At 52.3% G+C, this 27,217-nt stretch overlaps 1 protein-coding gene across 1 annotated transcript in view; it reads left to right on the forward strand.

Annotated features, from left to right (window-relative positions):
• The window catches only part of CA5A (carbonic anhydrase 5A), a gene marked incomplete at its 3' end in the record, with an annotated part of 35,940 nt that extends 20,975 nt beyond the window's left edge, over positions 1–14,965 (forward strand). The window contains 6 exon segments of the mRNA XM_079907268.1: positions 3,286–3,404; positions 5,481–5,576; positions 5,706–5,768; positions 10,845–11,000; positions 14,823–14,937; positions 14,940–14,965. Of these exon segments, the coding sequence (XP_079763394.1) occupies positions 3,286–3,404; positions 5,481–5,576; positions 5,706–5,768; positions 10,845–11,000; positions 14,823–14,937; positions 14,940–14,965 (575 nt within the window).
• Between the last annotated feature and the right edge of the window lie 12,252 nt (positions 14,966–27,217).

Consider the following 27,217-nt stretch of genomic DNA (forward strand, 5'->3'; position numbering starts at 1 on the left):
TTTTACAGGCGGGGAAACTGAGGCTGGGAACAGTTTAGTAACCGGACCGAGATCGCCGCGTTCGGAGGCGATGGCGCCAGCACCGACCCAGAGCGCACCCCCGACCACCTGCAGAAACGGGGCACCGTTCTCCGGTTTTTCAGCAGAGACGCTGGCACTCGGCTAGTGGCTGTCTTTGCCCATCCATCTCATTTTAGAGACGTCGTTCCAGAGAGTCTTCTGTCCCTGACTTGAAAGATGCTCGAGATGTGCAAGTCTGACGCCCGAGCTTGTACTCAAGCAGCTCCTGTACAGTTGATGCTGTTTCTCTCCTGAAATGCCTTTGAAGGAGGGAGGCTGAGGGCATCACAGTGCCCGGTTCCGGGTGCGCCACCGACCGGCCGCAGGGCGCCACTGCAGCCCAGCCTGTGGCACCAGGGCTCCTCTGGCCACGCCTTCCCTCCCTCTTCGCTTCCCCCCTGAGATGCTCGAGCTGTGCTTTCCTCCTTATCTGCATCTGCAGGTCACAGAGCTGGCGAGGGGCAGCAGCCTGCGGGGTTTGCTGTGAGTTTGCTCGGTCCCAGCTCAGGGTAGCCCCCGCCCACTTACGTACGACCAGGTGTCAGCCTGCAGTCGGAAGGAGAGGCCCCACCGAGAGGAACATTCCTCCCTGCAGGCCCGATTCCAAAGCTGACCTCCGTCCACATTCTCTTCCTTCAACGGGCAGCTGTCTTTGGGAAGCAGACAGGAGGGAGTCCCCCTGCGAGAGGCTGCTTCTTGGAGAATTCTGGGGGCAGCTGGATGCGGGGAGAGCGTGGGGCCCTGGTCCCTGGGCTCCAGGCCTGCCCTGAGGGTGACCCTGGCAAAGTCTTCACCTGCCGGAGGCGGGGGCGATGCTCGTGCCCGGCCCCCTCCCCTCCCCTGCTCTGTTGGTGGCCACAGTTGGGAGGGGTTTTTCTACGAGGTTATTTTTGGCGGGGTCTGCCCGACACCCAGCTGGTGGTGGGGTTTTGCCTCGTGCAGTGCAGTTGGTGTCGCTCTTTCTGGAGACCTTGTGTGGTGTCTACACATGCTTGAGCTGGGAGGGACCACCAGGACCACCTAGCTAGGAATCCTTGCTTTGTTGTTACGTGAAGGAGAGCCCAGTCCCCGAAAAGTGACGTGGCGTGTGGTCACCACCATCACTGTCATCACCGTCTGACCGCACTTCATGAGGCCATCCTGCCAGCACTGCTCATTTCACAGGTGGGACAGCTGAGGCTCTGAGAGGCTGATCCACTTGCTCGAGGTCACACAGCAAACGCACTAGTCAGTGCATTCTGGCGGTTCCAGGTGTCTGCTGGCCAGGGCTCCCACCTCCCCGTCCAGCATGATACACAGTGCCAAACAGGAGTGACACAAAGCTCGCACTGCTGGTGTTTCAAGCTTCTGTAATTTCCTCAGATGATGTTTTGTACTCAAGGCACGGGTTTGGGCGTCAGACCTGGCTTCGAATCCTGGCTCCCGTGCCCGGGATCCCTGACAACCTCTTTAGCCTCTCTTAGTAAATTCAAAAACAACACAAAACTACAGAGGTCAGTAGGCCCATGTATCCTCAGCCCTCAAAGGAAAACAATCACCCCCTTGTATTCTCATTTACAGAAAATCCAGTAAAGTCTTGTGATTTGAACCCAACAGGGAGGTTTTCTATCCACCTCAGCTTCTTGCCTGCAGAACGGCTCCTCCACACCCGTGGACTCAGGCTTCCTGATTTACTCTGATTTTTTAGACTTGCGGGGGGATGAGATACTTCTCTGTATGTTTTTCAAATGAGATATAATTTGTGGGTGTTCAGGAGAATAAAGCCATAGAGCCTCATGACGAGATGCCCGTAACGACGTTCTAGACCAACGCTTTCAAGTGAAGACAGACAGCGAGAAGCTTCATGACTTGATCGAGGGCAGAATAATGGGCTGAATCTGTTTTTCCAGTTTACAGTTCAGTGCTTTCTGCTACCAGTACCTTCAATGGCAAAAACAAAGCAGAAGCACCCCTGCCAGCCGTATTTGACCCTTTCAGCAGCGTCCGTCACGTCACTAAGTGTCGTCCCTGCTTTGGCCGCATGGAGGAGCTGATGCAAGCAATGCCCACCCCTCCCCCCACCCCGGGAACTCACGCCGTCGCTGTGCCAGTGTCCTCTACACCTGTCCGAGGATCCCAGTGTCACACTACGCTCACCTCGAATACAAGCGGATGTCCGACCGTTACCATTACGTTTGTAGCACTTGGTGGTGGAAATCTGTTAGCAAAGTGCAGCTGAAGACCGGAAGACCGGCTAAACCCTGTGCGTCAGGGCCCCCCGGGAGCTCATTCAAATGCAGGCTCCCAGCCGTGGCCCTGGACCTCTTGGGACAGCGCCCATGATCCCACAGTTCAGAGCAGGTGCTCAGGGATGATGAGCCTGTGTGCGTCACGCTGACAGCTCTTGGGGATGCCTCACCAGGAATTCAGGGTGACTTAGAAAGTGGTCATACAGTGAGGCTAGACCGAGCAGGGGCTGCCTGGAGATCAGCCCTGGTGGAAAACGTTACACCTTATTATTATTTTTTAATATTTATATATTTTTTAAATTTGGTTGCACCAGGTCTTTTCTGCAGCAGGTGGGCTCCTTAGTTGCAGCATGCAGCCTCCTTAGTTGTGGCATGTGAACTCTTAGTTGCAGCATGCATGTGGGATCTAGTTCCCTGACCAAGGATTGAACCCGGGCCCCCTGCATTGGGAGCGCGGAGTCTTAACCGCTGCGCCACCAGGGAAGTCCCCAAAATGTAGTACCTTATATCTCAGAATCTGTTTATTTAAACGTCTTGCTCATTACCTATTAGCTTATGAAATTATTTGGTGATAGAATTTTATCTGCTCTTCTTTCATTTGAAAGACGTCTTTTTTCTTTTCTTTCTTTCTTTTTTTTTTTTTTTTAATTAAAGGAAGATCTGGAAATCTTATAGGACCCGCATGGCACGCATCTCCGAAATGGTTTTTCTTTGCCTTCTTGCCGCCTGCAATTGGCTGAGGCCCCTACTGCCACCAGGTGGCGGCACTGGCATCTGCATCACTCAGGTGTTTCCTGTGCGCTGCCGGGGGCCCGCCAGGACCAGGTGATGGGGTCAGGTGACAGGGCAGACAAGGTCCCACGTTTCAGTTTGTGGTTTCAGCAGAACATCAGTCTCTTGAGAGCAAAATCGAGTAACCCCAATGTAGTCAATGTCACAGCAACCCCACAGTCGAGCAACTAGACTAACACACCATTTCCACTGCTTCACCTTCCAGGAATCAGTGGTGGCCCCTTGGAAAACCACTACAGACTAAAACAGTTCCACTTCCACTGGGGAGCAGCGAACGAGTGGGGCTCGGAGCACACGGTGGACGATCACGTGTACCCGGCAGAGGTTCGTAGCAGCTGATGTGTGGGGACTTCCCGTGTGCCAGGTTCGATGTCAGGTGATCAAGCATCCTGGTTGCTCAGCACGGATTTCCTGGGAGACGGGACCCTTAGTGCTCAAACCAGAACCACTGGCTCTGAGTGGTGTTGTAACTTGCCGAAGTCAGGCAGCTGGGATTTAGGAGCAGCGTCTGTGCTCTTAGCTCTCGCTCAGCCCCGCGCCTGCTGCTGGTCGATGAGAGGCGAGAAGCTTCCTGTCCTTCGAGGCATTCAAGATCTTATACTGAGAACAGAAAATCTTTACGATAGAAATTATCTTAAGACAAAGGGATATTTGCAACATTTCCAAGTGGGAGTCAGTAAAGAAAAGGAGTAGAGATGAAGGTCAGGAATTGGATTTGGGTGGTTATGGAGGGGTAAGCAGTGCCTTACTGGTGTCCTCCAATATTTTAGTATGAAATGTTTCCAACTTACCAAAACAATGAAAGAACTGTATAGTGAGAACCCGTGAGGTTACCACCCAGATCCTGTGATTGACGTGTGCCAGATTCACTCTGGGGCACCTCTGTCCACCGGCCCTCCCTCCGTCCACCCAGCAGCCACCTGGATTTTAGAGGTATTTCAAGTTCTGGACTATTCTTGTCACCATTGTTACGGAAGTAATACCACGGTTAAAATAGACCGACAGTCCGGTCAAACCAGAAGGGGAAAATCACTGCGATCACACAGCCAGAGGTGGCCTCTGGGGACAGTTGATAATTAGGGACTTCCATTGATTGTTATAATTACACACATTTTGACAAATATGACAAAAATGAAGGAACAGCGGCTTGCAACACACTTGCTTTCAGTAAACCTCATTCCTCTTAGTAACTGTGCACCTGTACCTCGGTTTCTGGTGAGCAGCCTTTCAATAGAGGAGTCTGCTGCCCCCCAGTAGAGGGGGCAGAGCTTGGGACCCACCAGGGGCTGTCCGTGAGCCAGGTGGGCGGGGGCTGCCTGACTGTCCCGGCCGTGCCTCCGGCCCATGTTGGAGCGGGCCTTTTCCTGTGGGGTTTGGGAGGCCAGGCCAGCCCCACAGGTGGGGGTCCATGAAAGAGGAAGGCTGTGGGCGCGACCTCAGGCCCAGCTGTCCCTACTTCTGGAAGACCATGCGTGACAGTGGGTGGGGGGTTGAGGTGAGCTACGGGAGGGCAGGGGGAGGCCACGCCACACTCACGGTCCCTGGTGTGCGTGGCCAGGAGCACTGAGACTTGTTGACAGGTGCCACCTGGAGCCACGTGGACCCCGCCTCCCTGGCAGGGCCGCCCGGGCCCTGGAGTCCAGCAGCCGCGTGGGGGAGGGTCTTGCTGACCACAAGAGGCTGGAGGACTTTCTGGGCCGAGTCCTTGTGGACTCACGGCCTGGGTCACCGTTCAGAAAGGCCTCCACCACCACGCGTGCTGGAGCAGGACCTGTGGACAGCCACCCAGGCCCCTTCCTGGTTCTGAGCCAAACGCAGCATCGGCCCACGTGCCCTCACGCAGAACCCAGGGGTCCTGGTGCTGCCTCTTACTCACCAGGGCCCAGGAAAGCCCGTTCCCCCAGCCTGTTTCCCCGCTGATTTAAATCCTTGTCATCTGGTCCGTAGCGATGCTGATTTGGGACTTAGGAAAACCAGCGGAGGGTGTGTGAAGAAAGGACATAGGTGAAGTTCAGAGGAGGGCGACAGATGGAGAAAAATGCCATTTGGGGGGCGTACGTAGGTTCAAAATGATCCGTTGTCTATCTGAAACCCAGATTTAACTGAGAGTCCCATATCTGACCTGGCAGCCCTCATTCAGGGCTATCTGAGCAGTAGCAAACAATTCCACCACCCACTTCTGTTTGACAAAGTTAAAGCGAGCCTCCTCCTCTCCCCTAGAAATGCCGAGGCCCTGCTTTCTGGGGTTCGAGCGAGCTTTGGCTGGGGGAACCGGCCTGCAGCCGTGGATTCATTAAAAGCATAACTCGGGCACGTGTCAGCCACACAGAGGGAGGAGCGGCGGGTTGAGCTCTCTCGGCTCCGTGGTGATGGAGGGAATTCTCTTCTTCTGGGTTCCAGCTGCATCTAGTTCACTGGAACGCTGTGAAATACCAAAACTACACGGAAGCCGTGATGGGAGAGGACGGCTTGGCGGTGGTAGGCGTGTTTTTAAAGGTAAGCCTGCTGGGGCGCAGCTCTCCTCGTCAGATCTGCTCTCTAAACAAGGTCAGCTTAGAGTGACGTGTGCTTGTCACCCTGTCCCCTGCCCTGTCGCGTGACGGCTCGGCGTGCCGCGCTGTGCAGCTGGGGGCCCGCCATGAGGCGCTGCAGGAGCTGGTGGCGGTCTTGCCGGACATAAAACACAAGGTAAGCTACGTAGTTTGAAATCAACATAATTGGAAAAGCGACATTGCTTAGAGTGATGACTACTTCGCCAAAAAAGTAACCAAAAAAAGGAACCAGTTGGGTGGAAAGAGCGTCGCAGGGGTCTGAGGGTCTGAGTCCAGTTCTGGATCTGGGACTCTCTGGAGCTGATTCCAGGTGTGTCTCGAGTTGGCTCACCGACTTCGAGGTGTTCCTGCAATTCTCGGGCCCTCCCTCCTCAGCGTAATGGGGGGGTTTCCCAACATTCGGCCATTCAGGCAGCATCTTGGAGGTTTTTGCCTGTCTACCCACCTGGGGTACTATTAGTTACTTAGTACTTTTTATGAAAGTGATCCACTTTTTAAAAATCTTTAGCCTTGTCCCAGGCAGGAGCATCCGTTTGCAATAATGTTTGTTTTAAAACCAATTGAAATGCGGACTTCCCTGGTAGCACAGGGGTTAAGAATCCACCTGCCAATGCAGGGGACCACGGGTTCGAGCCCCGGTCCGGGAAGATGCCACGGGGCAACTAAGCCCGTGTGCCACAACTACTGAGCCTGTGCTCTAGAGCCCGCGAGCCACAGCTACTGATCCCGCGTGCTGTAACTACTGAAGCCCACGTGCCTACAGCCCGTGCTCCACAAGAGAAGCCACCGCAATGAGAAGGCCGTGCACCGTGACGAAGCGTAGCCCCTGCTCGCCGCAACTAGAGAGAGCCCGCGCGCAGCAACGAAGAACCAACGCAGCCAAAAATAAATAAATATTTTAAAAATAATAAAAAATATAAAACCAATTGAAATAAATTCTCAACTATCGACATTTAAGAATGTCCACCTGCAAGCCACCTGGTATCCTTAGGGTCAGCCCCATCCTGGGAGAACAGGGAGATGGGGCAAGGGGTCCTGCAGACGCACCCATCCTGCCCAGCTCCCCTGCACACCTGACTGCACTCAGCATAGCTCCGAAAGACAGCAAGGCCAGCAAGGGAGCTTTTCTCCAGTATCAGCTGAGAGAGGGCTTTGATGGAGAAATGGAAATTCCTGAAAACTGCGGTTTATTTGTTCAGCACCAAACAAAAGAATTCCGAGGGCAGGAGTCACCCGTGGTCCTTGGACGTGGGGACGGGTGGGTCTCCGACCTGTCTTAACAATGGCGAGAGCGGCTCCAGATGGGAGATGGGGGCCAGCCCTTCCTCGGCAGCCTCACAGGGGCTGTTTGATCTGTGTGGCACCCGCCCCTTGATGTTGACCTCCTGGGACCAGACCAGATCACCGCCCCCGTTGCCCCGTCTGCCAGCTCAGGAACTCAGCAAGGTCTAGGTGCTGGGAGCATTCATCTCCTCCCTGGTCCACAGCCAGAGTAAACCTGGACGTTCCCCTGGTGGCAGCCACCCCCTCAGGGCATGGTCTCCACCGCTTGGTGGGAAAGAGCGAGCTGCTATGAGGTGCTATGTGCTAAGGGGTCTCTTTGCTTCCCCGAAGGCTCTGGGCAAACTTGCAGGAGGAACGGTGTTGGCAGGGGATGGGGGAAGCTGCTGGGCCCAGTTCTGGTCCTGATGCTGCTCCCTGGGCCTCCGTTTCCTCACCAGAAGAATAAGAGTCAGAATCTGAAGAGAGTAAGGTCCCGCCTCAGCGGGCAGGGGTCTGTGTCCCGTGGGCCGGGAGGGTGAGCGGCTCAAGTCATTTGTCACAGTCTGCGCTCCTTCCTGGGTCCCCCAACGTCTGGGTCGATTTTTAAAATGTTCAGCCTTAGGAGGCACCTCTGTGGTGTCCAGCTCTGTGGGATGGGACAGACATCCCGTAGCATCTGGGTTTGCCGCCGTCTAATCACGTGGCTTTCGGAAGTTCTTATCTTTCTTTCTTTATCATGAAACAGACGTAAAGGCTGGTTCTGAAAATCCAAGGTGAGAGCCTCAGAGGACGTCTGGCACGTCAGTGCCTATGGGGCTGGCGTCTGGGGGCAGGAGGGGCATTTATCTGTCGCCGCACACCCGCAGGTACTTTCTGCATCTTGTCCCATGTGCGTATGTGACCTGTGTCCTTCAAGAGTTGAGTAGACCACACGGTGGAATATTACTCAGCCATAAAAAGGAATGGAGCTCTGACACCTGCTACAACAGAGACGGCTTTTGAAGGCATCATTCTGAGTGAAAGAAGCCAGACGCAGATGATTCCATTTCTAAGAAACTTCCAGAATGTGCAGATGGGTGGGGCCTGTGGCAGGGTGAGGGCAGGTGGGCGGGTTAGGGGGAATGACGGCTAAAGTGTTTACTGGGGGGGCTCTCTTCTGGAGTTCTGTTCTGAGGTCACGAATGTGTTCTAGAAGCGGCCGTTCTGAGCGTTCGCGTGGCCGTCTGTGAATATACGAACAGCCGTAGAATCGTGCACTTCAGGTGGGCGGGCGCCACACTTTGGGAAGCGTGTTTCAGTCATGCCGTTTTAAGCCGTCAACTAGACACTGGTGACAGGTGGAGCCCGGCACAAGGTGCTTGGCGACCATCTGGCAGAGAGTCAATGTACCCGCTTCCAGCTGCCAGAAACTTAAACACCACCTCCCCGTGGCTGAGCGGTGAGTCAGCGACCGGGGACAAGCCGTCAGCGGCTCCTTGCTTTTGCCTTTGAGGGCCGGGGGGAGGGGCCCCCAGCAGCAGGGAGCCTCCTTCCTCGGGGACCCGAGAACAGGTGCCTCGTGCTGACTGTCTCCCAGCTTGCCCCGCACGCGGCTGGGCCCCTGGTTCAGGCTCCGCTCCGGCTGGGCACTGGTTGGTGTCCTGCTTCTCCCAGGGCTGCCCCCTCAGCCTTTCGGCTTGCTCACTTCACGGGGGGGCGGGTGGAGGCCCCGTCCTGGGCCCGTCCACCCGAGGGACCTCTCTGAGCCTTTCCCCTCTGAGCAGAAGCTGTCCAGGAGCTTTGCTTCCATTGAGGCAGAGACCAGCCAAGAGGCCCTGCTTTCTGTCCACAGCATCCAGAGAGCAGCCCCCCAGCCCCTGCCTCTGTCGGTGGGTTTCTACGGGGGTCCCCAGCCCTGGGCAGAAGCAGGGTGTCCCCCCCTCCCCCCTCCCATCTCTCTCTTTTATTAAAAAATAAATTTATTTATTTATTATTTATTTTTTGGCTGTGTTGGGTCTTTGTTGCTGTGCCTGGGTTTTCTCTAGTTGTGGCGAGAGGGAGCTACTCTTCATTCATGTGCGCGGGCTTCGCATTGCAGTGGCTTCTCTTGTTGTGAGGCACGGGCTCTAGGTGTGCGGGCTTCCGTAGTTGTGGTACATGGGCTCAGCAGTTGTGGCTCACGGGCTCTAGAGAACAGGCTCAGTAGTTGTGGCGCACGGGCCTAGTTGCTCCGCGGCATGTGGGATCTTCCCGGACCAGGGCTCGAACCCGTGTCTCCTGCATTGGCAGGTGGATTCTCAACCAGTGCGCCACCAGGGAACCCCCCGCATCTCTTTTAATCACTTCCGCGTCTCGTGCTCATTCCAGCCCGGCGGCCTCTCTGCTGATCCCCCAGCCCATCAGGCCAGACCCTGCCTTGGGGCCTTTGCACTGGCTGTTGCTGCGGAGAAATCTCCGCCCCTTCACCTCCTCCGTGTCTTTGTTCAGACGTAACCTTCCCAGGGAGGCCTTCAGGGCCACCCCTCCTAAAACACCAGCCTATACTCCCCACATCTCTTGCTTCACTGCCCTACCTTATTTTTCCCCATCACATTTATCACGTGTAAACTACTAGATGTTCTACTTATTTGTTCCGGGTGCCGTCTGCTCTCCTCCAGGAAAAGTGAGTTCCACGCAAGTGGGTAGTTTGTCTCTCCTGTAGCCCCAGCACCTAAGATGGAGTCAGGTTTCCTGTGGGTGCTCGAGAATAGCTCTGAGTGAGTGAGTGACGGTGGGGCCCCATCAGGGTCATGAGGAGCCGAGAGGCGGGTTTCTCCCTATGCTCCTCTAGAGCATGGAAATGAAGCAAACCTGGATTCTGAACATGGGGCTCCCAAGCAGGACACGTGCTGACGGAGCAGCCTGGAGAGCTGGGCTGACCCAGTCCATCAGTCCCACCCCTCGCTGATGAGAAGGGAAATTCTGGCACGAGTCGGGGAATTCGGCCAGTGCGGGGCGTCCCCCTGCGCGTTTGTAATTGCCATGGCTCTCACGCCGGGGAGGTCTGCCAGAGAGAGGATCAGCTGTCTTAAAAGTGTAATGTTTTCTGGTGCAGCCGCTATAGAAAACAGTCTGGTGGTCCCTCAAAAAATTAAACATAGAATTACCGTGGGATCCAGCATTTCGACTTCTGGGTGTATCCCCCAAATCATTAAAAGCAGGGTCTCGAAGAGATGTTTGTACACCCATGTTCATAGCAGCTTTATTCACAACAGCCAAGAGGTGGAAGCCACCCAAGTGTCCACCGGTGGCTGATGGATAAACTAAATGTGGTCCATCCACACAGTGGAATATTACTCAGTCTTAAAAAGGGGGGAAATTCTGACCTAGGCTACAACATGGATGGACCTTGAAGATATTGTGCTGAGTGAGATACGCCAGTCACAAAAGGACAGATCCTGTATTATTCCATTTATACGAGGTCCCTAGAGGAGTTAGATTCATACAGACAGAAAGTAGAAGGGCGGGTGCTGGGGGCCGGGGGGAGGAGATGGGGAGCTGGTATTTAATGGGGACAGAGCCTCAGTTTGGGAAGATGAGAAAATTCTGGAGACGGATGTGGTGATGTTTGCACAACAATGTGAAGGTGCTTAACACCACTGAACTGTACGTTTTAAAATGGTTAAAATGGTAAATCGTATGCTGTGTATGTTATTTGACGTCAGCTTTTAAAAGTGTGATATTTTCACAGCCAAGGTGTACAAAAATGAGTAGCCTTAAAAGAAAAACTACAAGCCTGCGGTGGGCCTCCCTGCTCAGCGTGGAAGGGCCACGTTCTCTTGTTACGGTTTCCAAACGTGACAACCGCGACCACAGCCTTTATCTCGGAGACATGCTCCCCTCCAGGCCACATCGCTGAGATAAAGCCAAGCGTGGCGCCCCCTCCCCGGCCTCCTCCACCCACCTGAGAGCCTGCGGTCTCCTCCCCCAGGACGCGCGGGCGGCCCTGGGCCCCTTCCAGCCCTCCTGCCTGCTGCCCGCCTGCCGGGACTACTGGACGTATCCGGGCTCCCTGACCACGCCTCCGCTCTCTGAGTCGGTCACCTGGATCATCCACAAGAAGCCCACTGAGGTGGCTCAGGACCAGGTGAGTGGCGCCTGTATCCAGCGCACAGAACTGCACGGGAATCCGTCCGGTTTGGTGGCTTCACTAAGATAGCGTGAACAAGCATCCTAGAGTTTCGTGCTTTGGTACCTTATAGATGTTCCTGCACAAGAAGAATCTTCCAGTTGAAACAGGAGCTCTTGGGGAGTGAACAGAAGTTCCCCATATCACAGGTCTTCTTCTGACCTTGAGATATTGGTGGTGAGAGGGAGACAGAGACAGAGAGAAACAGGGAGACAGAGACAGAGAGACAGAGAAAATCAGAGAGACAGAGATAGAAAGAGACAGACAGAGACACAGAGAGACAGGGAGGGAACGTGGGGTGAAGGGAGGGAACTGAGGCGGGACAGTTATATGCAGCACCTTCTAATCTTAGTGGTCAGCCTCAGGCATGGAGAGTCTCCCCGATGAAAAATGCTTGGACGAGGCCAGTACTTGCTCTTTGGTCTTCGTTGGGGTAAGGCGACTTTAAAGAACAGAAGTGACATAATTGGGACATGGGTCCTTGCCCATATTGGGACCCCCGTGGGTGTTTTAGATGAATAAATTAACTAAGAAAGGGATGCCATAGATGAATGCTGGAGAGCCGTGAAAGAAGTGGGGTCACTGAGGGAGAAGAGAAGCTTTTAGAGTCTGTTCTGCTTCTTTGGCTGATAGAGCAGTAGGAAAGCAAGACCGCAGAGGGTTTTCTCTGATGCTGTGCTAAGAAGTTATGGAACTATAAGTGCCCAGAGAAAATTCCAGAAGGATTGTATTAGTCAGCTATTGCTACAAAATGCTGTGTAACAAACCACCCCAAAACTCAATGACTAATAATAAGCATTTATTTTCCTGCTCAAGGGTCTCTGGGAGCTGGGAGAATCTGTTTTAGGCCATCGTTAGGGGTTGGGTTGGGTCCAGTGTCTCTCATGCTTCTTGGACCAGTGGCCACCCAGGGCTGGATTTCATGGCACGTGACAGAAATGCAAAAGACAAGCCAAACCGCACATGCACATTTACAGCGTCTGCTTGCATCACGCCCGCTCACATCCTGTTGGTCAAAGCGAGTTATGATGGCCAGGCCAACGCCAGTGGGGCAGGGAGGAGGTGAGTGTCTATTTGCTGAGCAATGCCCTAAGCTGTCACACAGATGTGCACCTAAAAGTTAATCCTGGTTGTCCTATGGTCACAGATCTGCAGCGGTTCTTATTTTCTTTCTCATCCTTATTTAAATATTCTATTTTTTCTAAAATAAGTAGATATTACTTATATACTTTTTAAAAAGTTAAAGTATCTTTTTCTCTGGAAATCTCCAGAATCTAGAGAAAGTCTGTCTAGGGCACAGTTTAGGGATGACAGATATGCAGCAAGCATGCTCCACTGTCCCATGCTCTGCCCAGGACAGACATTTCTAATCGATCACAGCAGCATTCATCACCTCGCCTTCAGCTCTATGTTTTCTGAGGGCTCTTGATGAGTCCTTGGAAGTCCTTCCAGCCTTTCAGTTCTGTGAAACAGCCTCTAATTTTATTTTATTTTATTTTTTAAAATGAATTTCTCTGTTTTATTTATTTATTTTTGGCTGCATTGGGTCGTTGTTGCTGCGCGCGGGCTTTCTCTAGTTGCGGTGAGTGGGGCTACTCTTCGTTGCGGTGCACGGGCTTCTCATTACAGTGGCTTCTCTTGTTGCGGGGCATGGGTTCTAGGCGTGTGGGCCTCAGTAGTTGTGGCACGCAGGCTCAGTAGTTGTGGCACACGGGCCTAGCTGCTCCGCGGCATGTGGGATCCTCCCAGACCAGGGCTCAAACCTGTGTCCCCTGCATTGGCAGGCAGATTTCCAACCACTGTGCCACCAGGGAAGTCCGCAGCCTCTAATTTTAAAGTCATGGGAGGGGGCTTCCCTGGTGGCACAGTGGTTAAGAATCCGCCTGCCAATGCAGGGGACACGGGTTAGAGCCCTGGTCTGGGATGATCCCACATGCCATGGAGCAGCTAGGCCCGTGCACCACAGCTCCTGAGCCTGCACTCTAGAGCCTGCGAGCCACAACTACTGAAGCCCATGCGCCTAGAGCCTGTGCTCCACAACAAGAGAAACCACCACAATGAGAAGCCCATGCACCTCAACTAGAGAAAGCCTGCATGAAGCAACGAAGACCCAATGCAGCCAAAAATAAATAAATAAAATAAATAAATTTTAAAAATAAAATAAAGTCATGGGATGATGCTATTTGTTTTGAAAGGCTGAAGGTGGAATGTGGGTGCACGTCACCCACCCTTCCCCCAAACCAGAACTGTTACAGACGTGGTTGAAAATGTCCCTTGCTGGGACTTCCCTGGTGGCACAGTGGTTAAGAATCCGCCTGCCAATGCAGGGGACACGGGTTCCAGCCCTGGTCCGGGAAGATCCCACATGCCCCGGAGCAACTACCGAGCCTGCTCTCTACAGCCCGCGAGCCACAACTACTGAGCCCCGTTTGCCACAACTTCTGAAGCCCACACGCCTAGAGCTCATGCTCCACCACAAGAGAAGCCACCGCCATGAGAAGCCCGCGCACTGCAAGGAAGAGTAGCCCCCACTTACCACAACTAGAGAAAGCCCGTGTACAACAACAAAGACCCAATGCAGCCAAAAATAAAAATTAATTAATTTTTAAAAAGACTTAAAAAAACCACATTAATTTAATAAAAAAAAGAAAAGAAAATGGCTCTTGTCACCAAGACCCCTCTGTCACTCAACAAACGCATAATAAACACTTATTAGATGTCAGATGTTGTAGCAGGAGAGGGTGGGCAAGCAGGAGGGATGGAGGGGTGACAGAGCAGTGACCATAGTCTCTGTGCACTGCTACCCAGCAGGAAAATAGAAACGTAAGTCAATAGTTTTAAGGCAGAGTGGTGGGTGAGTATTACACCAAAATCCAGAGCAGAGCCCCCAACCCTCCCAGGGGGCTGGAGAGGTAGTGTGTGCACCCCCTGGACGGCAGGGACAGGCCTGCCAAGCAGGCTTTTCTGAGAGGCAACAAGTGGTGAAAACAGGTGCACACGCGTGGGCACACCATGCTTGAGTGCCTGGAAGAGCATGCTCCACACCCTACACAACGCCAGGAGGCTCTCCCTCAGCCATGCAGACCTGACTTGCTCAATAGGTGGTCACTATGCAGGTATAATCCCAGTTCTGGGTTTAATTAAGCATGAAAGCTATTCTCACAGAGCACATAGTATATTCCGAGAACAGATGTGATGATACATAAAAAATGGTCTCTTAGTTCCTGGAGTGCAAAGTGAATCAAATGTTACATTAGCATTTATAGTATATAAACTAGTTATCTATTGCCGTGTAAAAAATAGCTCCAAAATTTAGTGGCTTAGTAAAACAATAATCATTTATTATCTCGCAGGGTTGCTGTGGGTCAGAATTCAGGTGGTTCTGGCTGAGGATCTATCTCTTGTGGAGTTGCAGTCAGATGTCAGCTGCAGTTATTTGAAAGCTGGGGCTGGAGGATTCATTCCCAACCTGGCTGGCAAGTTGTACTGGCTGTTGGCTGGGAGCCTCAGTTGCTCTCCACGTGGGCCTCTCCAGAGGGCTGCTTGTGAGTCATTGCAGCACGGCGGCTGCCTTCCCCAGAGCAGGTGGTCCAGGAGGCCAAGGTGGAAGCTGCCATGCCTTTTCTGACCCAGATTGGGGTCACCTCCACCATGTTGCATTGGTCATACAGGGCCATCCCTGATTTAGGGATGCAAGGGGACCACACACGACACAAGGGACATGGGAGCTGGTTCACGCCCCAGCTGCAGCCAGATTACTCTGCTTGCTCTCCGTTCCAGCTGGCCGCGTTTCGCTCACTCATGTTTACTGCACTTGGTGAAGAAGAGAAGACGATGGTGAACAACTACCGCCCACTGCAGCCCCTGATGAAGCGGGAGGTCCGTTCATCCTTCCAGCCACTGAAGACGGTGCAGGATCCTAAATTCACTACATCCAAGCTAACGGGTAGACCTGACTTTAACAGGAGAAAGTATTGTTTCCCAGGCTTCGTGTACTGATCATATGTAACCTCTGAAATTAAAAATGGAGAAAGAGGTCGCAGTTTTAGTCAGTGTACTTTGCAGTTGCAAGGAAAAGAATCACTTCAAAGAAGCTTAAGCAGGAATCCCTCTGTGGTCCAGTGGGTAAGACTCCACGCTCCCAATACAGGTGGCCTGGGTTCGATCCCTGGTCGGGGAACTAGATCCCACATGCATGCTGCACTAAGAGTCTGTCTGCCTGCCGCAACTAAAGATTCCACTTGCCAAAGCAAAGATCCTGAGTGCCGCAACTAAGACCTGGTGCAGCCAAAATAAATAAATATTTTTTTTAAAAAAAAAGAAGCTTAAGCACAATAGGGAAGGGAAATCTGGGACATGGACTATCTCAAGGGACCCACAGCAGTGCACAGAACTTAGGGGCCAAGGGAGCTCCACTGACTGGGGTCATCCACCCAGCCCTCTCTCAGGTCCATGGTGTCCTCTCTCCAGACGGCCACGCCCTGGCAACACAGACTGCGACTAACGTCTTTTCTTCCCAATTCCAAATTGCTAGTGTATCAGTGTCCGGGGGCTGCTGTAAAATGACCACAAACTGGGGGTGGGGGGAAAACAGCAGAATGTATCTTCCTTCCCACAGTTCTGAGACTGGAAGTCTTGAGACCAGGTGCCAGCATGGCTGGGTTCTGGGAGGGTCTTGGCTTTTTGCTGTGTCCTTCAGTGGCCTTTTTTTGGTGCACAGAGAGAGTTCTCTCCCTTCCCCTTCTTATAAGGCCACCAATCCTATTGGATTAGGACCCCACCCTTAGGACCTCACTTAACCTTAATTACTTCCTGAAAACCCCATTTCCAAAGACAGCCACAGTGGGGGCTTCGAGCTTCAACATGTGAATTGGGGAGGGGGACACAATTCAGCCCATAACAGCCACAAACTGGGGGGCTTAAAACAACAGAAATTTATTGAATCACAGTCTGGGGGCCAGAAATCCAAATTCGAGGTGTCAGCAGGGCTGCTTCCTTCCGGAGCCATTCTCCAAGGGAGAATCTGTTTCCTTGCCTTTTCCAGCTTCCAGAGGCATCTGCTTTCTTGGCTGGGGGCCCCTCCCTCCATCTTCAAGGCCAAGGAGTTTTCCAAAGTGGCCGCTCAGGACATGCTACCTTTTAACTGTGGTCCTTCTGGGGGGGCGGAGTGTAATGGTTTCTCACTGTGGGGTCTTTTTAATTGTGGTTATATACACATAACATAACATTACCCTCTTAACCACAGCTCAGTGGTATAAAGTGCGTTCACACTGTGTCGATACCATCCGCCTCCAGAAGCTTCTCACCTTAAACTGTCCCCATTAAACACTAACACCCCATTTCCTCCCCCCGCCCCCAATCCTTGGCATCTACCATCCTACGTTCTGTCTCTTAAGATTCTGACTGCTCTAGGAACCAGGCGGCATTTGTCTTTTTGTGACGGGCTTATTGAGCATAATGTCCTCAGGTTTCATCCATGTGCTAGCAGGTGTCAGAATTTCTCCCCTTTTAAGGCTGAATCATATCCTAATTGATCATGGTATTTTTATTTTCACAGCATTAAACACATTCCCCTCTGGTAGAACGATCACGTCATCTTCCAACATTACCTGACTGTCAGAAAAACACGGAAAAAACAGCCCAGAAAAGAAAGCAAATACTCATGTGCCTACCCAGGTACAGTGATAAACTCCATTTCTTTTGGGGAGATAAAAAATAAACAGAATTATTATAGTCCACAAAAAACATCTAAGACCAAAGGGACCCTATATTACGGATGTGGTTTATTTTGACAGAGGTTCATAGTTTTTTTTCCCAATCACAGAACTTCCTGTCGTATCAACAATTTACTGTCTGGCTTTGGGCTATTCAATGTTCTGGCACCTACTACAGAGAAAGCAATCCGAAACTTCCTTATACACGTTTTTCCTGGAAAAGTACAACTGCTCACCACTGCCCATCAAATGACAATGCTGACCGAACGCAGCACAACAAACTTTCATGTCGGCTTACATGGGACACAGAGTCAAACAAGAGAGTTTGGGTGCATGGGTGACTGGTTTGAGCACAGCTGCCCCAGCTGGAGCAGAGCACTGGGTGGGTGGGTGACTACAACCGCTGCAGACCCATGGGATCCAGGAGGGAAAGAGACATTTTAAAGTTGGGTTTGGAGCCCAAATTGTTTCTTGTCTTTTGGGAAAATGTAGCCAGCCTTGAGTCTCAAGTGAAGTGGGCTTTAGCCCATAGGGAGTTTCCTGCAACCACCAGAACAAAGGGCCACGAATTAGGGCCCTCTTGCCTCCCTCTCATGAGGACCCTCTGAGGATACTGGGCCCCCCCAGATGCCAGGATCATTTCCCATCTCGAAATGCTTAACTTAATCATACCTGCAAAGTCCCTTTGCCGTGTGAGGCCACACATCCACAGGTCACGGGATCAGGATGTGGACACTCTCTGATGGTGGAACGTTCTAGAACTCCACCGTCCTCCAGGGCAGCCCTTGGACACACATGGCCATTGCGCACTTGAACTGTGTTCAGTGCAATTGAGGGACTGAATTTTCTTTCTTTTTTTGAATTTTATTTTCCTTATTTTATTTTTTTTTATACAGCAGGTTCCTGTTAGTTCTCTATTTTGTACATATTAGTGTACACATGTCAATCCCAATCTCCCAATTCATCCCACCACCACCACCCTCCCCCGCTTTCCCCACTTGGTGTCCATACGTTTGTTCTCTACATCTGTGTCTCTGTTTCTGCCTTGCAAACCGGTTCATCTGTACCATTTTTCTAGATTCCACATATATGCGTTAATATACGATATTTGTTTTTCTCTTTCTTCGCTCTGTATGACAGTCTCTAGGTCCATCCATGTCCAATTTTGTTACTTTTAATGGCTGAGTAATGTTCCATTGTATATATGAACCACATCTTCTCCATCCATTCATCTGTCAATGGGCATCTAGGTTGCTTCCATGACCTGGCTATTGTAAATAGTGCTGCAACGAACATTGGGGTGCATGTGTCTTTTTTTTTTTTTTTTTTTTTTTTTTGCATGTGTCTTTTTGAATTATGGTTTTCTCTGGGTATATGCCCAGTAGTGGGATTGCCGGGTCATATGGTAATTATACTTTCCGTTTTTTAAGGAACCTCCATACTGTTCTCCATAGTGGCTGTATCAGTTTACATTCCCACCACCAGTGCAAGAGGGTTCCCTCTTCTACACACCCTCTCCAGCATTTGTTGTTTGTAGATTTTCTGATGATGCCCATTCTAACTGGTGTGAGGTGATACCACATTGTAGTTTTGATTTGCATTTCTCTAATAATTAGAGAAATAATAATTAGTGATGTTGACCAGCTTTTCATGTGCCTCTTGACCATCTGTATGTTTCCTTTGGAGAAATGTTTGTTTAGGTCTTCTGCCCATTTTTAAAAATTAATTAATTGATTGATGGATTGATTGAATTTTGGCTGCATTGGGTCTTTCTTGCTGTGCGCAGGCTTTTTCTAGTTGCGGCAAGTGGGGGCTACTCTTCGTTGTGGTGTGCGGGCTTCTCATAGCAGTGGCTTCTCTTGTTGTGGAGCATGGGCTCTAGGCACATGGGCTCCAGTAGTTGTGGCTCGTGGGCTCTAGAGCGCAGGCTCAGGAGTCGTGGCACACGGGCTTAGTTGCTCCGCGGCATGTGGGATCCTCCCGCACCAGGGCTCAAACCCATGTCCCCTGCATTGGCAGGCAGACTCCCAACAACTGTGCCACCAGGGAAGTCCCTTCTGCCCATTTTTTGATGGGGTTGTTCGTTTTTTTAATTCTGAGCTGCGTAAGCTGGGTGTATATTTTGGAGATTAATCCTTTGTCCGTTGATTCGTTTGCAAATATTTTCTCCCATTCTGAGGGTTGTCTTCTCGCCTTGTTTATGGTTTCCTTTGCTGTGCAGTAGCTTTGAAGTTTCATTAGGTCCCATTTGTTTATTTTTATTTCCATTACTCTAGGGGGTGGGTAAAAAAAGATCTTGCTGTGATTTCTGTCAAAGGGTGTTCTTCCTATGTTTTATAGTGTCCAGTCTTACATTTAGGTCTTTAATCCATTTTGAGTTTATTTTTGTGTGTGATGCCAGGGAGTGTTCTAATTTCATTCTTTTACATGTAGCTGTCCAGTTTTCCCAGCACCACTTACTGAAGAGACTGTCTTTTTTCCATTGTATATCCTTGCCTCCCTTATCAAAGATAAGGTGACCATATGTGTGTGGATTTATCTCTGGGCTTTCTATCCTGTTCCACTGATCTATATTTGTGCCAGTACCATATTGTCTTGATTACTGTAGCTTTGTAGTATAGTCTGAAGTCAGGGAGTCTGGTCCCTCCAGCTCCGTTTTTTTCCCTCAAGATTGCTTTGACTATTTGGGGTCTTTTGAGTTTCCATACAAATTTTAAGATTTTTTTTGTTCTAGTTCTGTAAAAAATGCCATTGGTAATTTGACAGGGATTGCATTGAATCTGTAGATTGCTTTGGGTAGTATAGTCATTTTCACAATATTGATTCTTCCAATCCAAGAACATGGTATATCTCTCCATCTGTTTGTGTCATCTTTGACTTCTTTCATCAGGGTCTTATAGTTTTCTGAGTATGGGTCTTTTACCTCCTTAGGTAGGTTTATTCCTAGGTATTTTATTCTTTTTGTTGCAATGGTGAATGGGATTGTTTCCTTAATTTCTCTTTCTGATCTTTCATCGTTAGTGTATAGGAATGCAAGAGGTTTCTGTGCATTAATTTTGTATCCTGCAACTTTACCAGATTCATTGATTAGCTCTAGTAGTTTTCTGGTAGCATCTTTAGGATTCTCTATGTATAGTATCATGTCATCTGCAAAGAGTGACAGTTTTACTTCTTCTTTTCCAATTTGTATTCCTCTTATATCTTTTTCTTCTCTGATTGCTGTGGCTAGGACTTCCAAAACTATGTTGAATAATAGTGGCGAAAGGGGGCATCCTTGTCTTGTTCCTGATCTTAGAGGAAATGCTTTCAGCTTTTCACCTTGAGAATGATGTTTGCTGTGGGTTTGTCATTTATGGCCTTTATTATGTTGAGGTAGGTTCCCTCTATGCCCACTCTCTGCAGAGTTTTTATCATAAATGGGTGTTGAATTTTGTCAAAAGCTTTTTCTGCATCTATTGAGATGATCGTGTGGTTTTTCTCCTTCAATCTGTTAATATGGTGGATCATGTTGATTGATTTGCGTATGTTGAAGAATCCTTGCCTCCCTGGGATAATTTCCACTTGATCGTGGTATATGATACTTTTAATGTGTTGTTGGATTCTGTTTGCTAGTATTTTGTTGAGGATTTTTTTTTTTTTTTTTTTTTTTTTTTTTTGCGGTACGCGGGCCTCTCACTGTTGTGGCCTCTCCCGTTGCGGAGCACAGGCTCCGGACGTGCAGGCTCAGCGGCCATGGCTCACGGGCCCAGTCGCTCCGCGACATGTGGGATCTTCTCGGACCGGGGCACGAACCCACGTCCCCTGCATCGGCAGGCGGACTCTCAACCACTGCGCCACCAGGGAAGCCCGGAATAGTGTTTTTAAAAAGCTCCCCGGCGACTGGATTGTGTGGGTGGGGATGAGGCCCCAGACACCCCATTTACATTTGTTGTAACAAGCTCTGTGAAAGCTCTGTGGGGTCACCCCCAGGTTTTAATGGGGGAAACCGAGCTCGCTGGAGAGGTGGGGAGCAGGAAAGGCAGAGCAAGCAGGAAGCCCACCTGGATTGCAGGCCATCCTCTGGGGCCGTGCAGCCTTTGCTCCTTCCTCTGTGATGTGTGCAGTTGAAGACACGTTGTACCTCAGGGCGAAAACCCAAAGTCCTGAAATTTACACTTGAGTGAGAAATCTTACAGTATAAGGACCTGCAGTTTTACTTTGATGGAAACTCTGCCCCAAAGGCACCTGCTCAGATGTCCTGCAGCTTCTGAGGGTGGTGTTCCCAGCTATGGAAGGAAGGACAGTATTGATGATTGGAGGGGCGTCTCCGGGTTGGGACTTGGGGGAGAGGGAGAGAGCAGCCATGTGTCAACGGTGCACAGGCCGTCCATTTCCACAGGGACTTCGGGACAGAGAAAGGCCCGTGTCCAGAGGGGCCTTGCAGGAGGGGAAAGGACCGCAGGGCCCTGAGCCGGACCCCACCCGCCCCACGGTGACATCCTGTCCCAAAAAGAGCCCCAAGAGTAAGCGGGTGATTCCATCTCCTGTCTCATGGTGATGGAGGGCCTTCCTCTGTGTGCACAGAAGTCTCTGTCTCGCGGTAATGTTCTGCTTTGTACGTTATTTTTAATATCTGGCGTTGGCCCTGGGACACCGAGATTCTCCCGGGCACCACGCGGAGCCTGGGCAGAGAAACCATAAACACACGGAGAGGAAAGACGTTGATCTCAGCCCTCAAAGCCACGGTACAGAAAACAAACACAGGCGCTGCCTCTCCCCATCCTGAGGGCCGTTGGGTCTGCGGGACCTGTCCCTGTGACTGCAGTTGAGGCGTGCGCTGTGCAATTCCTGGCCAGCCTTTAAACTTCAAAGCTTCCTCCCTTTGCTTTTATGTTATTTTCTCGTCTTGCAAAAGTACAGATGTGGGCGCCTGCCCACACACTCTCCGTTGTCTGTTCTGTGCCAACCAGGAATCCGGCCCCTTCCCACGCCGGCATTCCCCACGGCCATCCCTGGAGGCCTGGACACCCCACTCTCCCACCTGCCTGACATCTGTTCCCTCCTCCTCTCCCGGGACACCCGCTCCCTGGGAGCCCCCAGACTGCGCCTGGTGCACAGCTGTACCCCAGCAATAGCAGGGTTCCTCGTTCTACAGGGCTTGTCCCTCCTGCCCAGAGGCCTCAGAGCTAAGGCCAGCCTCAGGGAGTCCCCCGGTGCTCTGTGCCCCTTACTCCCGCGTGCGAGGGCTCAGTGCGTCCCGTTGGTGGTACCCCTCCGTGCCACACGTCCACCTTCCATTCTCCGCGTTCTCACTGCCCCCAGCTCGCCCCCAGCTCCAGCCAGAATGGTATCGCCAGCCCTGTGGTTTCACCACTTCCTTCCAGCCTGTCCCCGTCCCCACCTAATGCATTCTTCTCTTAGCCGTGCAGAGATTTGGGCGGGGAATGTCAACCTGACCATTCTGCTTCCCTGTGCAAGACCGAGCCTTCCACTAAACTTGGAATTAAGCACCGGCTTCTTCCTGTGTGATCTGGACCCCAAGCTCTCTTCTCGTGGAACTCTGCACTCAGGTCCCCACCCCGGCTTGGGTTGCTGTGCCCTGTCTATCGGCACGGGCACCACCCATCCTCCCCCCCCCGACAGCCTCTGCCGGGGGCACAGCCTCTGACCCCACCGGGTCTGGGTCTGGGCACCCACTGCTGACATCGTGCTGTTACCTCGTTCACCACTGGTTTCCCCCCAGGGGTGGTGTCCTCACCTATTTGCTGGCTCACAGCACTGAATAAATATCCTTTCGGTGGAAGCTGCCCGCGGTGTTCCAGCTCCTGAAGCCGGGTGCTACTGGCCGTCCCCCGTCTGCTGTGTGCACTGCCTCCGTACCCTTGACGTGCTGGCCCCTCCTGGGAATGCCCTTCCGCCTCCAGCTCTGCTCCTAAACTTCTTTCCATCATCCAGGCTCAGCCCAAAGCCTCCACTCCTGTGATACCTTCCTCCTACCACCCAGCCCTCTGTGCTGTGCCCATCCTGCCTGTGTGTGTTTTCAGACGTATCCCATGTTCTCAGGCGCTTACAGGTCACCCACAGGCCACGGGTCCTCAGACGTTTTGTTCTTCCAAAGTTAGCGACCATGACGTGTTAGCTGAGTAGATGGAAGAAAGCTAAGGTATTAGATGCTTCACGTAACATAATCTGAAATTCACCTCCCATCAGGGAACCTGATGCCTATAATTTGAGAAGTCCAGAGAAAGAAGCAAAGTGCAGCAGGTGTGGATCTGCGTGGGGCAGGCGTGGGGCAGGTGTGGGGCGGGCACGATTCACCATGGAGAAGCGAGGAGCAGCCACAGTGTACGGCCCTCGCGACAGGAGGTGGTTAATAAAGAGTTAACAATAGCCTCCCAGACATTTATTTATTTGTTTATTTATTTATTTACTTACTTACTTACTTGGCTGCGTTGGGTCTTAGTTGCGGCACGTGGGATCTTTTCTTGCAGCATGTGGGATCTTTCACTGTGGCTCGGGACTTCCCTAGTGGCGCAGTGGTTAAGAATCCTCCTGCCAATGCAGGGGACACGGGTTTGAGCCCTGGTCCAGGAAGATCCCACATGCCGAGGAGCAGCTAAGCCCGTGCACCACAACTACTGAGCCTGCGCTGTAGAGCCATTGAGCCACAGCTACTGAAGCCTGCGCACCCAGAGCCCGTGCTCCACAGCAAGAGAAGCCACTGCAGTGAGAAGCCCGTGCACCACAACGGAGAGAAGCCCCAGCTCACCTCAACTAGAGAAAGCCCGCGCGCAGCAACGAAGCCCCAAGGCAGCCAAAAATAATAAATTAATTAATTAAAAAATAATAAAACAAAATAAAATACTTTCACTGCGGCCCGCAGGCTTTGTTGCGGTGCGTGGGCTTCTCTCTAGTTGAGGCGTGCAGGCTCAGTAGCTGCAGCGCGCAGGCTTAGTTGCTCCGCATCATGTGGGATCTTAATTTCCTGACCAGGGATCAAACCCGCTTCCCTTGCATTGGAAGGCAGACTCTTAACCACTGGACCACCAGCAAAGTCCTCTCCCAGACATTTCTGAAATACACAGTTGAACTCTCAGCTCCTGAAATCTGCCTCTGCAGCTCTGACCTCCCATCCCTACCCTGGTGTACGTGGTGTTTTCCCATCAGCCTCTGTGCCAGGAGCTGGGAGGAAGGACAAAGTAGCCCAGGTGAGCAGCTCTGAAAACTGACGGCAAAGAGCACAGGTCCCTCCAGACTCGACAGAATGATAAGAGCTGCTTCGACCCCGGCGCTGCTTAGCGTGGCATGTGGGATGCAGGCTCAGCCCTCCTCTCTGTCAGGGCCAAGTCCAACGTGAGAGGCAGCTCGTCCCCAAGTTTCCTAACACGCAGGTTGGGTCACACCTTGGAGGCTCAGCAGTGGGAATGCCTGGCTCCCATGTCTGTGGAAATGTTAAAATGTCTGTCAACAGGAAAGAAAGATCCTCTGATTCCGCCATCCCTAAGATACGTTCACTAACCGCTGCATTGAAGATAAAAGCTGTACATTTTTTCAATGTCGAGATTATTCTCTGTCAGAATTTCCTGTGTCAGTTTGCGAGGTTTTGTGTTTGTTTTGTTTTGTTTCTTTACTGGCATTGAAATAGGGAAAATATTTTTAAGCAAAGTGAAATCTTCTGATCCTTTTTACTGAATTCTGGAAATTCAGAGGGGGCCACCCGACGGGTGTGCTAGGTCCCTGAACACATAAACACAAATCAAAGGTGTGGACATCAAAAGCAGGCATGACACTCAGGCTCCACTTGCCACAGTCTTTGGTTTGTTTCATAATTTCATAACGAAACACACAGCTTCACTGCAATTTGACATCACTGTTTATCGAACACCTCCTGCCAGCGTGTACCGGTTAGTGTGCAAGACAACCGGGGAAAATCAGTGACCGAAACAGCAAAGCAGCTCAGGTCCTGGGCCCCGTGGTGTCTACGTCAGCAGGGGAGATGGTCCCGAGACGGCAGGTGTAGCGAGCAAGTGGGAGATAAGCTACAGGTGAGCGGGGCTCCAGGCAACAGCAAAGTGTGGGCAGAGAGCCAAGTGACCGGGCAGGGTGGGCCTCAGTGAGGAGTCGACCTCTGAGCAAAGACTTGCAGGAGGTGAGGAGGTGGGCCGTGCAGACAGTGGGGATGCTTCTGGAAGGTTCAGGAGCGGCAGAGAGACCTGCGTGGTTGGGATGAAGTGCTCGAGGGGCAAAGTGGCAGGAGAAGAGGTCAGAGACCTGATCAGAGGAGCCACAGCCAGAGTGGGCTTGGGGCTCACATGTAGGTGGGAGCTTTGCTCCGAGGGGTGTGAGGACAGCTGCAGGGCAGGGATACGTCTCACTCAGATTCTCAAATTGGGGAGATGCGGGGTGACGGGCAAACCCTAGGCGGAACCCAGCCGGCAGCGGTGGTGAGAAGCGTTGGATGCGGGACCCAGTTGCACTGTGCTTTCCAGCCATACTGGCTGGGGGTGCGAGAGAAAGTGGGGTGTCGGGATAAAGCCAGAGGGTTTGGTGCAAACCGCTTGGAGGACAGAGCTGCCCTCGGCTGACCGGGAAGGCCGGGGGCAGAGAAGCTCTCAGGAACGCGTGGAGAAAGACCTCCCACGACCTGCAGCTCTGACTCTCTTTGGTCGTTTTAAGTCGTGAGAGCTACATTTTTAGCCTTAGCCTTTCTGTTTTTCCATTTCCCACTCATTTCTGGAAACTAAAGGGGCAAAATGTGGTACAGCAGAGGTGTATGCTGAGTGGGGGAAGATTCTCGGACCCTTGGCCAGCAGGGCAGCCCCGTGGGCTGCATGGGAGCCCAGGCTGCTTTGGGGTGACACAGGTAATGCCCCCAAAAGGGACTGCTCGGCGGTTGGGCGCAGGGAGCAGGGTCTCATCCCGGGGCCTGAGGGAGCTGTCCAGCCACGTGGGCCTGGGGGGCAGAGACAGCTGAGACCTTCCCATCACTGTGTCCACTCGGGATGGAATTGGGGACGGGGTCAGAAAAGATCATGCCGGAGCCCCTCACCCAGTCCGTGCCACCTCATGCCCCCACCCTTCCCTCCACATGTCCCTCCCGGAGGTGGCCGTTCTGAGGCGGGAGGGCACCCTGGGTCCTGAGGACCTGCAGGCTCACATCAGCGTCTGCGGGACCCCCGTGGGGCTCCCGGCAGGACAGCATCCCATCTGCTCTCCCTCCTCCCAGCCACAAGCTGGTCCTCCAGGGCAGTTTCCCCGGCTGCTGCTGGCCCTGCGCGCCCCTCACCTCACTCGGGAAGGGCCGCGTTCTCCACGGAGCTGGCGGCGCAGGGATGCAGGTGTTAAGGGAGAGACTCGGGGGGGATGCTGCGTACTGGCCAGGCGGGACCTCCCCGCACCTGGCACAGAGTAACGGAACAGTGAGGTCCAAGAGGGGGCCCGCACGTGGAAAGATTTCCACCTTTTGTAACATCTCACAGAGCGGGTTGGGGCCACCAAGACAGCGTTCCACAAACTGGGGCCTTTAAACATCTGAAGTCTATCCTCCCAGGGTCTGGAGGCCTGAAGTCTGGCGTCAGGGCTGAGCTCCCCCTGCAGCCTGCAGAGGAGGGTCCTTCCTGCCTCTTCCAGCTCTGGTGTCATCGGTGGCCTTGGCTTTTGGCCGCATCCGCCCAACCTCTGCCTTCCACCAGGCCTGGGTGTCTGTCTTCCTATGGCCGTTACGGGGGCACCAGCCATCCCGGGTTAGGGGCCACCCCACTCCACGATGACCTCATCTTAACTCATTTTATTTCCAAAGGAGGTCACATTCTGAGGCTCTGGGGTTAGGACTGCAGCATCCTGTTCTGGGGGGGACACACTTTAACCGGTAACAGTGGGATAGGGCAGTAGTGCTTCCCAAACGAGTCCATGCAGGGAGGTGCACGATGAGAACAGAAGTGCTGATTGCATTTTATCCGTGTGAAGAAATCGGATTCGGACCAAAGTCCAGCAACCAGTCTTCTGGCTGGTCAACCCAGGTGTCTGGAGTAAAGCCCAGGAGGACCCTGAGTCCCAAACCCATACCTATGGGGGTAGGACCTGGACGAGTGACCAGGCCCTGACAAGGGACTGCCACTCGTCACGGGATGGTCATGGGTGGGCTGCTGCAACCACCGTTCTCTCCGTGTCTCCTCTGACACGTGGTCCAGCTCAGCTTCTGCTGGGAACGTCGAGGGTGGGACCTGGGCACCCAGCCCAGTTTCTGGCCGCACCCTCACCCCAGCCCACCGGCTGCAGCTCTGTCAGGAATGGGGGCTTCACCCTGCTCCTACCACTGAGTCTCTAGAAGCTGAGTGGTGTCCCTCCCCGGAGCCCCACTAGCCACAGAGGCAGAGGCGGGATTTGAACCCAGGGCCTCTGACTGTGGGCCTGCATGCTTTTTTTAGGTAAAAATTCACATAATACAAAATTAACCACTAACCATTCCAAAGTGGACAATTC

The sequence above is a fragment of the Stenella coeruleoalba genome (genome assembly GCF_951394435.1).
Source record: "Stenella coeruleoalba genome assembly, chromosome: 20".
NCBI classification, from domain to species: Eukaryota; Metazoa; Chordata; class Mammalia; order Artiodactyla; family Delphinidae; genus Stenella; species Stenella coeruleoalba.